Source organism: Poecilia formosa, unplaced genomic scaffold (genome assembly GCF_000485575.1).
Source record: "Poecilia formosa unplaced genomic scaffold, Poecilia_formosa-5.1.2 Scaffold244, whole genome shotgun sequence".
NCBI classification, from domain to species: domain Eukaryota; kingdom Metazoa; phylum Chordata; class Actinopteri; order Cyprinodontiformes; family Poeciliidae; genus Poecilia; species Poecilia formosa.
This window is the reverse complement of record NW_006800183.1, coordinates 816,078-827,106: the sequence shown is the minus strand read 5'-3', so window position 1 is coordinate 827,106 and position 11,029 is coordinate 816,078. Positions and strand designations below refer to the sequence as shown.

General features: G+C 38.1%; 2 protein-coding genes and 1 long non-coding RNA gene across 6 annotated transcripts in view; 2 read left to right on the top strand and 1 right to left on the bottom strand.

The window, feature by feature from the left end:
* tmem255a (transmembrane protein 255A) overlaps positions 1 to 1,614 on the bottom strand; it is an 18,061-nt gene extending 16,447 nt beyond the window's left edge. For 2 of the 4 annotated variants that reach the window (XM_016680494.1, XM_016680496.1), the window contains exons 1-2: positions 924 to 1,601; positions 738 to 820 (exon numbers count right to left, since the gene is read on the bottom strand). In XM_016680494.1, coding sequence (XP_016535980.1) covers positions 738 to 820; positions 924 to 931 — 91 coding nt within the window. In that variant the 5' untranslated portion in view covers positions 932 to 1,601. Of the gene's footprint in view, positions 1 to 737 lie in introns of all 4 variants that reach the window. The other 2 variants (XM_016680493.1, XM_016680495.1) reach the window with 2 other exon arrangements.
* Positions 1 to 11,029, top strand: part of LOC107838354 (uncharacterized) — a 117,969-nt gene that overhangs the window by 99,312 nt on the left and 7,628 nt on the right. The gene's annotated exons all lie outside the window — the stretch shown is intronic.
* atp1b4 (ATPase Na+/K+ transporting subunit beta 4) overlaps positions 3,410 to 11,029 on the top strand; it is a 10,685-nt gene continuing 3,065 nt past the window's right edge. The window contains exons 1-6 of the mRNA XM_007569701.2: positions 3,410 to 3,600; positions 3,734 to 3,790; positions 4,265 to 4,481; positions 8,726 to 8,854; positions 8,938 to 9,042; positions 10,663 to 10,862. Coding sequence (XP_007569763.1) covers positions 3,737 to 3,790; positions 4,265 to 4,481; positions 8,726 to 8,854; positions 8,938 to 9,042; positions 10,663 to 10,862 — 705 coding nt within the window. The 5' untranslated portion in view covers positions 3,410 to 3,600; positions 3,734 to 3,736. The remainder of the gene's footprint in view (positions 3,601 to 3,733; positions 3,791 to 4,264; positions 4,482 to 8,725; positions 8,855 to 8,937; positions 9,043 to 10,662; positions 10,863 to 11,029) is intronic.

Below are 11,029 nucleotides of genomic sequence, written 5' to 3'. Positions count from 1 at the left end.
CCCTTTATTTTTTTTGAGCAGTATATATATAATTTCTTTCCAATCTTGGTCAAACTATGACATAGTGACTTAAAAACCTCTTTTTATTTTACAAATAAAAAGTGGCTGACTGGTCTTGACTGCATGAACCATAAGGCTGATATCTAGAGATCGATAGAAAAACATGCTTTGGTTTAGTAAACAAAGGGATTCAGTGTCACCAGTGACAACTGAAGGACACATAAGTTTGCAGAGCTGGGGTTACATTTCAAATTCAACTGTAATGCAACTATGCACTGTTTACAATGTTTTCAGTATGTGTTCTGTATCAAAATACTCAGCTGTGGCTGTTTTGTATGAATATATTAGACTCAGTCAATATAAGAAATACAAACAATTTAGTGTTTTTATGTAGCCTAAAAAGCATTGTTTGTTTGACTGTACTTAGAATAAAGTTGCCAAGCATCCTGGTGAAATCCGTGCAGCATCAGCAGCCATAAGAGCCAGGCTGCTGTGGCTACTCAGCCCCGCCGCACCTGCAGTGACGCGCTGCGGCCCGGCCATGAAGGAAAATACCCGCCTGGTGGTGCAACGACTGTGTTAGACTATTTTTCACGGATATTAATGTTTACGGAGCTGTTACTGTAACCAAAACTATTGTTTCCAAAGTGGTTAAATTGGATTTGAGAAATGCACTGTACTGTTACTGAACAATAAAAAGCTGGTGCAGACAAGGCAGTGACCTTGCGCACACCTACCCATGCTTGTCTCAGAGAGCGTCAGTCGGCTGGATTGGAGGCTGTGAGAACGGGGCGGCATCTTGGTTCGGCGATGACTTCTTCTAATAAAATATGAAGAATAACAATCACCACCCAACGAGGGGTAGAAATCTGAACGACAACGGGTCACGATCGTGATCCAACGCCGAGGTTGCGTTCACTTGCTGTGGCATTCTCTGACAGACAGGACCGCTCTCCGTCTGTCCCCGAGCCTGTCTCCTTTACATTCCCGAGGCTGCTGCGGTGTCTCTCGGTGTCCCTCCTCACGATGTGTCGGTGTCGGACAGCAGGTCGGTGCTGCTGCTGGCGGTGTGTGCGCATGTCACACAAACACTAAAAACAACGTACAGCACCCTACAGCCTTCACTTATACTTGTAACGCTGACATTACCGTACGTACGTACGTGCCTGACCGTTACATTGCCCCGATGTCCGTTATTAAATTCGGCTTCCAACATCATCAGCTAATTTTCCCAGAGCGGAAAATTACACAATCTTAGTTTACACATCGGGGGGAAATGTAGAGGGTGAATCAATACCCCTCAAATAAAAAGATAAAATGCGGCAATTCTCTTATCTATTTTTATACGAAACCTTTTTAAGTTTTAACTCAAAAACGGCGATTTGTGACGGACTAGCTTACAGCTTTTTTAAGAGTTTAGCTTTTAAAACTACGTCAACACTTGGTAGCCGTGATTATCCTTTTTTTCGTTTAGTTTTTTTTTATACGGCTCTCTAGGTTTGTTTAGCCAGAATGTTAGGAGAAAGATTAATAAGTTAACGGTCGACTCCATTTCCGTGTAGCGCCACCACCTGTCAAGAAGACAGTGGTGCGCTGAAGGACTAACTACCGTAGAGGAAAAAATTTACAAAATATTCGGATCACGAAATTATTATTTTCAGGTACGCAGGAGGATTAGGGCCACACAAAAAAAAAAATAAATAAAATTGGACTTTTAGATCATAACAGTAATTATGAGGGGAAAAAAGTCAGAATTTTCAGAAAGATTTGAGAGATTGAAAGTATAAAATTATAGATTAACATTTGTTTTGATATATTTTAACTTTTTCTTCCTATAAACACTGACCTCTGCAAAAAAATCTTTTGTCTCCACAATAACACTTTGTATATATGCAGCTGATCTACATATAAAATTTTTATTTGATTTACTTGTTTTCTGTAGTGTTTCTGGTTCTAATTTTGCTGTATGACAATATCAAATAAAAAATATAAAATAAATGTTAGGATGACCCCATTCCTAGCTGAACCTCTTACAGTTAAAAAGGTTAATATTTTAAGGCCAGTGTCCACAGGATTTGTATTTCAGCAGTTATTCACACACATACTTTTGCAGTGACTTCTTTACCAGAGGTCTCTGTGAAATATTAAACAATATTCAGTGCCAATCACACTGTTTAGTAGTGGAAAATGTGGTTGGTTGTCACTTTTTATTTAATTCTCAAAAAAGATTCTGTTTTCACGTGCAACGCAATGTTTCAGTTCAAAATAAAGAGATACATGGGGGTAGTTTGGGCTTAGCTTATCCTCGTCTAAACTAATCGAAAATTTAGGTAGATGTTTAATTTTATTTTATATGCTGTTGTTCATATAAAATAATTTTATTTTGTCCTGAAATATTGAGTAGGACACCTTTCAGTATACAAATGAAACAGCGCCATCTGCAGTCACATATTGGGATCCTTGCAGAATAACGTCTCTGTTTCCAGTAAACTTGGAAAAATAATAATAATAAAGGCATTTTTTTCGAATCTCTATGGTAATGATGCTAAAAAATATATATATTGGATTGTATTTTTTTATTTAATATTTGACATTTTAAAACAAAAATAAAAGACGTTTGTTTATGTTTTTGTTTTGTGTTTTTTAGTATATCTGATATTAGCTTCAATATAAGCATTCAAACTGGACGTGTTGCTTTGTTAAAGAGCATTTAGGGCCTAATGTTGGGCTTACAAAACAAAAACAAACAAAAAAACATTTAAATGCTGCATGCATTGTGTGAAAGTCGTTAAATTCACCGTAAAAATGCATGTACATGAACACGTGCGCACGTTTTTGCCGCGCAAATCTCAAACAAGGGATTTTTCCATGACGCAATTACTCTTTTCATGGAAAGGGGGTACAGAAAAAAGAACCTCAGAAGTCCCCCTGTCCCACTCTTACAGGGGGGTAACAGAACTTTACGTGCCCCGAGTGCAGATTGAATCGGGACTGAGAACTACACGAACTTTTGAAAGTAAATTTATACTGTTTTCCATAACGTCCATGCACTTAATGCAGGAAATGTGTGCATTCACGCATTTGCAAATCATTGTTTTACGTTTCCCTGTAAATTTTTAATATGAACTACATTAGATTGACTAAAATCAATAGAAATAAATAGATTAAATTAGTTGCACGGATGCTTTTGCGCGCAAACATGACGCAGCCAGTCAGTGAATGCCGGTATCTTCCCTTGGGATGAGCTGTAAATATTGTATTCAGGTTTTTATTGGACTCCTTGTCCAGATTTCAGACAATGGCTGTTCGGGTGCGTGTCCAGAATGCAGCGCTGTGATTCAGGGCCTCTGCCAAATCCACTCTGGGACCCAAAAAAAGCTCTCTGCATCCCACCCCCGGGCTTTCTCTGTTTAGCGTTCATTCACTACGATGCGCTCCTAGCTAGAGGAGGCTCTCCGTGCCCGGTCCCCCCTCTGCAAGCCCCAAACTTTCTAATGAAACCCCCACACGCTTTTTGACGAATATTATTGCTCTGTAGCGGGACAAGAAGGCTTTCCGACTAATTAATCAGCATTTTTCATATTGAGAAGAAAACTCCAGGTAGGTTATTTCTTTGTTAAAAATTGTGGCTAAGTGTACAGTAGGGAAGGGTGATTTTGAGAGATTTGTTTTTGCAAAATTAAGTAAAAAAAATGGAATTGTGAGTAAATAAATGCGGTTTTTGTTTATAAAGAACATGGATCCCAGTACCACAGAAGGGGGAGCTGAGGAGAAGCTCATTAAAAGTCCTGTAAGTACAAAACAGAAATCAATGTCTCAGATTGAAATTTGGTTATAATCCAATCAAAGAATCAACGTTGATTCATTGATTGTGTCCTGCGGTTTTTTTGTGGGATCTGTGTGTCCTGGCCTGTGGACGCTGTGAGTCAGTGAGTAACATCTGGACGTAAGGTTGACCCTCTAGCTTGGCTGCGTGCAGCTGCTGCTCCAAGCAGGAGGGTCCCGCTCAGCGGAGGTCAGCTCTCCCAACGAGTGCCACAAGGTCACCAGAGAGTTTATAATTTGCAGAAACCGGGGACAGGACCATCAGTGTGATGTCCATTATCATGCAGAGCACTGTCTTGCAGTTTACATTATCGGTCATACTCGGATCAGGAGGCATGCCAGTTTTTTCTTGCTGCAAAAGAAAATAGGTCGACTGCAGCACCGGGCAGTTTGGAACATGTGCGGTGAGGGTTTTTTCTCTTCTTCTCCTTTCCACCAGCCGCCCAAGGTGATACTCAAACATGGCGTAGAGCTGGAGGAAGAGCAGGAGGAGCTGGCCGAGCACCAGCCCCTGGAGCAGGAGGACCTGAACTTCGAAAGGTGGAAGCGCAGGCCGATTCCCAAACGGACGCTCCACCAGAAGATAGCCGACCTCAAGAAGTACCTGTGGAATGCAGAGACCAACGAATTCATGGGTCGCTCCGGCAAGAGCTGGAGTGAGTTGACAAGCTCTAGAAGGTTCTGTGTGCTGTTGCAAAAGTTATTTCTGTTTTTACATGTCTTAGAGATGAGAAACTCCACACAAACTCAGGAACATGCATGGGGTTTGAATGTTTTCACAAGGCGCATTCAAGGATAAGTTGAGGGTGGGAAATGTTCCTCCAGTCCACAGCCTGTGTGTCCTCATGCTTGATGTTTACATAGGTGCATGGATGATTCAGAGAGTCCCGACAAAAACAGACTGCCTGGGGACACAGACTGCCTGGGGACACGTCCCCAGCGGGAAGACACGGTTCTTGGCCTCGCATTGGCCAGGAATCAAATTCCTCTAAATCTTACCATGCTCTCCGCTGTCTTGTTCCCAAAGCCTTGGCGACCTCGCTGCTGAACTGAACACTCACAAGACCCTCGGCTGCAGTAAAACACGTAGACGAGCTTCAGCGTTGAGCTTCGTTAGACATGCACCAATCTGGCTATTTTCCGGTTTACCTCGATTCCCATTACGATATTTTTTTTGTTTTAGAGACATAAAAGTGAATGAAGCCATTACAGGTGCCTTGATTGAGTGAAACTTTATCTTAAAATTAAATAATTTCAAGAATATTTGCATCAGTGCGAATGTTCCTAATCTTTATCTGGTTTATTTTAAGCTAGAAAAAGCGCAATCAAACGGCGACTTACTGCTTGTTGCATTCATGGATGGAAGATAACAGGAGTTCTTAGTTTCCGTGAGATGTTTTCGTATTTGACCTCCCAAATACAAATCAGGAACAATTATGGGAAAATAATCTGATTCCGATAATTGGGACAGAAATTGTTGCAGGTTTTTTGTTAGAGATAGGACTTATGGTATCACTTTACAATAAGACTCTCCTAATAGATGACTAGTAAATAGTTTATAAACACTGTATAAGTCATTAATAACTGTTTATTACGCATGAATTAAGAGTATGAATGAGGCTGTAGGCAAAAAAAATTATGCTCACAAATGCTTATTGTAGTAGTTAAAATGTAGTCTGAAATGTTTAGTGTAACAACTCTAGATTAAAATACATTTGTGAACAAATTTGGCTCACCAGTTAGCAAGAGACCAGTAGATTTTGTCTCTGTTTCAGCCTTAATTAATGTATAATAATCAGTTATTAATGATTTATAAAGTGTTTACAGATTAATTAATAACATGTCTGTGAACTATTTATTATCCATCGATAATGAAGAACCTTATTGTAAAGTTTTAAATCCAGCAGAAAATGATTAGTTTGGAAAATCAACTCTATGAATTAAAGCATACGTCCGTTAATTTGTTCTGATTTTCTTTATTACATGTTGGTAGAAGATAGTGGGAGTTTTCAGTTTTGATGCATTTACTAAGAAAAAATGTTTTGTTTTCTTTTGTATTTGATTTACCGATCGATTGTGTGAGCTGATCAAAGGAAATTGTCCAATTACAATTTAAATTTTAATTATTTTTTTTGAATCAGCAGAAAATTAGGAAATGAAGAATTAGGGTTGCACTGACTGACTGGCTCTGATACTTTCATGTGAAACCAATAATCAGCTTCTGTCCTCGTTATAGGGACACTGCACTCGCTGTGTTGAAAGTTAAAAGAAAGACGTTTTTGCCACTTATATACCAAATCATTTGCCTTTCATCAGATTTTTAAAATAAAAATGTAAAACAAATGCATCAAATTAAATACTGTTGGATAATTTTACTGTATTTTTACCAATTTATAAAATATCAATTTCCGTTTTGTTGCCATTAAGATTACTGGCAAATTGAGACGTTTGATACAGACTGGATGAGTTGAGTCATTTATGACATAGGGCTGAAACGATTACTTGGTTTAATTGTGATTAATCGATTATTGAAATAATTGTCACCTGACTAAGGAATCAAATAATCGCTAAACTGCAGCATACAGGCTCTAAAAAAGACCATTTGCTGAAAGAACAACACACTAAGTCAAAACTGTACAAAAATACATACATTTTATGCATTTATGAAAAAAACTCTTTATCTGTAAATCAGATCCACCCAGAACTCCTACAGTGGCTGTTTTAGCTTCACCTGGTTCAAATTCTGTTAAAAATAATTAACTATTAAGCGTAATTAATCCAAAAAATAATCATCACTTGATGTCAACTCTAGGAGAAATGTTGTCTTTATTGTTGATGTAATCAAGCGTCCACTCAATGAATGCTGTGTTATTCCATTTTACACAATAAAATGTTCATTTTCATATCTAAAAAGGGAAAAGGGAATTCAATTTAGTTTATTTGCATTTTTGTGTATTTCTAATATAGTATAAAAAGTCTAAAATGAAAAATCTGCAGAATATGCCAATTTCTTATCCGATTAATCGTCAAAATAATCGCTCACTAAAATAATCGTTAGTTGCATCCCTAATATGATGAAGCAGGCGCTTGTTGCCACGTGTTGCAGTCGACAAATGCATTTCAAGAAAGTCTCAGTTTCATGGATAAAATGAACCGCTTCACCTTCAGGCAGGGATAAGAGCTGAATGAAGCTACACAACCAGTGCGTGCACACTTGTGGAGAAGTGGGGCCCATGTGTCCTCTGAAGAAAAGGGCCCTGAGTTGAAGTCTGCTCTGCGTGTCCTGTGAGGCAAGTGTGCATGAGGGGACACAATGCCAGAGTGGGGTGATTGGGGCTCCTTGGAGCTGGCTGGGCCTCTATGGCTGCAAAAAAAAAAACTTCACTACGATGGCAACCGGAGGTTCACTGTGTTCCTGAGTGAAAGAACAGGCTGGGAGATTTCTCACTGAGCTCAAACAGAAAGGCCTTTGTGGCCGCTGGGCCGCTGCTAGTCCGCTGTAAAATTGCACGCACAGCAAAAGCCATTAAGTTTAGGACGCATTTAGTTAGATTAGTTAAAAAGTAGCAGAACAATCACTGTGCAGACACTAAGTCTAACCAAATTTTCTTAGTTTCTAGTGCAAATATCTTACCACACTTTACATAAGACAAAACTAAATTCAGCAGAATAAATTTGATTATTTTAAGTAAACAATTCCTTAATGTTGATTAAAAATGTCAAGATTATTTAAGTTTTAACAAAAGATTTTGCCATGTTATAAGTGAAACAATTTTAAAGTGCAATTAGTACTTCTTCATCAAAATTAAGGAAATACTGACCTAAGACAAACTCCTTTATCTTGATGTAAAGTTACTTTTAAGTGATTTTTTGTGTAAATATTTCCACTATAAACTGAACTGCAAAAACAGAAAATATAAATGTGTTTTTGGTCCAGTTTCTAGTGCAAATATCTTATTATGTTTGAAATAAGTCAAAACTAAATCACAAGTAACTTTTCAGCAACATACAGGAGCTTATTTAAGTTAATAATTCCTTAAAATTGATGTAAAAATACTACTTCAATTAGCAGATTATTTCATTATTCACATGAAAAAATGCCTTGCTCTAAGTAAAATAATCTGCCAGTGGAAGTAGTAAATTTTCATCAACATTAAGAAATGATTGACTCAAAACAATAGTTTTGTCAAATTTTAAGCGTACTTGAACCAGAAACTAGACTAAAAATAATTTGTAAGATTTTGGTGTTTTTGCAGCAAATGCAAAACCTCAGGATTTATTTATTAGGGAGTTATTATACACTTCAAAAATACAAACTCATACCATTTTTTTTGGTTTAGTTTATAGAGCAAATATGTTATTACACTTGAAATAAGACAAAACTAACTTATAAGAAGCTTTTCAGCTTGATATGGGAGCTTGTTTAAAGCTAATAAGGACTTAATATTGATGAAAAAGTGCCAGTTGGACCAACACATTTTATAAGTTATAATATTTTTTCTCCATTAGAAGATGATTTCATTTTTATCAAGTAGTTTTTCAATATTAAGGAATTACTGACTTGAAACAAGCTCCTGTTTCTTGCTGAAAAGTTACTTCTAAGTTATATTTGTTTTATTTTAAGTGTACTAAGATATTTGTACTAGAAACAACCAAAAAGGCTTGGTAATGCTTTGTGTTTTTGCAGTGTATGGGCTGTAGAGATTATTTGCAGCTCCAGACATGAAGGGGGAACATTTCCCCCCTTCATGTCTTCATAAACAAATTAGAGACAGAACTAATCAAAGACAGGAACTGGACTCCAGACAACACAAACACACACAATAAGGTTCATTATTTCCCTTCGCTCAGATCAGACATAACCTCTTGTGTAATAACATTTTCCCGCCGCTCTGTCTAGGTCTCATTCTCCTGTTCTATGCTGCACTTTACGCATTTCTGGCGGCCATGTTTGGCGGCTGCATGTTTTGCCTCATGTGGTCCATCAGTCCCTATCATCCCACCTTCAATGACAGAGTGATGCCACCAGGTAAGAAAGCCCCCAGACTCTGATGTGCCGTCGCGTTTCATTCTGCTCTGTGCAGTTGACTGTCTCTGGGTCTCCACTGGCAGGTCTGACGATGGCCCCACACCTAGAAGGCCACGACATCGCTTTCAATGCGTCGGACCGCAAATCCTGGAAGAAGTACACCCGGTCCATTGATGAATATCTAAGACGTGAGTCCGTCTGGGCGCGATGACGTTAAACTTTGAGGTTGCTGAGTTTGTTGAAAATGAAAGAAACTTCAGAGTTTTTTCTTAATCCTCATCTTCTTCTACCTTTGTCTCATTTTTTAACATTTGTTTCCTGCAGAGCATGCTGGGAAGGGAAGCCTCTTTGTGGGCAGAGAGTAGCCATTCAGTACAGTTTTTTTTCAAACCAAGCTTTTGTCAGGTTCCTTTTGCCAGAGGCCTGAGCCTGGCAGGGTTTTGCTGTTGCAAAGGTTTATTTATGCCTCACTCCCTCCTCTTTCGCTCCTTCACTCTCTCATTTTTCCCCTCGGTTTTCCTCTTTTTTATTTTTATTTTTCCAAAAATGTTTATTGGTAAGGTGGTACAAGTCCATACTGTCTTTTTTGCTTCTTGATTAGTTGAAGGTCTAATTATGAGAAAATATTGCTTAAACTCAATCAAAAAACAGAAAAATCTGGTTTTCTCTACAAAAATTTGCATTTGTGTTTGTGAAATTTAGCTTTACAGCTGCATTATGTAACTTTGATTTAAAAAAAATGTTTTTTTTCACATATTTGTTCAAATAATCACCATGTTGTGACAGTTTGTTGTGAAATAGATAAGCTGTGAAAACATCAATCACTGCCATCTGAAGGAATGTAGCTCTCCTGACCAAAAACAACCAATCAGAGCCAGGAGGCGGGTCTTAGCGCTTCCAAACATCCTAATGCACTCACTGCTAAATGGGCTAGTAGTGGAAAAACAATTTGCCGTTATAGGAAAATTGTTTATCTGCTGTTATTGGTGGCCATGCTAACTAGCCGGAGCATGCACAACATGTTATGCTAGGTGCAGCGTAGCATAGCGTGGCGCTCTTATTGGTTGTTTATTACTTAGAGAAGCTACATTATATCACAGATTATCTGTCTCATACTCTACTGTCACAACTACATCATTGTTTCAACAAACATGTAAAAAATTATTTTTATTAAAGTTGTTGCAGCTTAATAATTAATAAATTGATATAAAAGTACCGTTAGAACAGGACAAGTTCCCAATACAACTGAAACCTTGCTGATATTTTTGAGTCAAAATTTTGCCAAAATACATAAAAATTAGGATATATCCAGAGCACATTAGTGATAGACTCTGGGCAAAAGTTACTAAAGTTAGAGTGTATTCATATGAAGCTAAATTAGGGCCAGAAAGTTTGCTAAAAAAAAAATTAATTGAAAAAATATTTTAAAACTGAAAAAAAGTTTGAAACTGACAAAATAAAGATTTTAAACTGAAAAAAGTTTTGAAACTGAAAACAACTGAGAATAAATATTTGAAAATGAAAAAAAAAATCAGATTCAAGTCTTTTTTTTCAGCTTAAGATTTTCTTTCAATTTCAAACATTTTTTTCAGTTTCAAAATAAATTTTCAGTTGTTTTTTTTCTTTTTCTTTTGAACAACCTCTACGGCCCAAAATTTGTGGCCCCAATTTTGCTCCATGAGTTTACAGCAATGTTGGTGTTGATTGTTGAACTTCTTTATGTAGATTTTACCAGGGCAGATGCTGTGTATGAGTTTAAAGGACACTTCTTTTACCTCCCTGGGTTTGCCTCTGCTCTCCACTTCCAGCGTACAATGACGCTACTCAGGACAGGAAGAATATTCGGTGCACACACGACTCGTACTTCATGCAGGACGACCTGGAGGAGACCGCGGAGCGAAAAGCGTGTCAGTTCAAGAGGTCCTGGTTGGGGGAGTGTTCAGGGATCCAGGACCCCTACTATGGCTATTCTCACGGAAGGCCATGCATCCTGCTCCGCATGAACCGGGTAAGGAAAGCGGCAGTCACTGGGAATATGAAGGATGAGGAACTAACAGAGCGGGACTGAGGGTGTAATCGCTGAATAGTGACTCCTTGTGGCCAATTGTAGAACAACACGGGGACCGTTTGGGGAAAAAACTTGATCCATTGAGTCTATGTATATTAGTCTATATA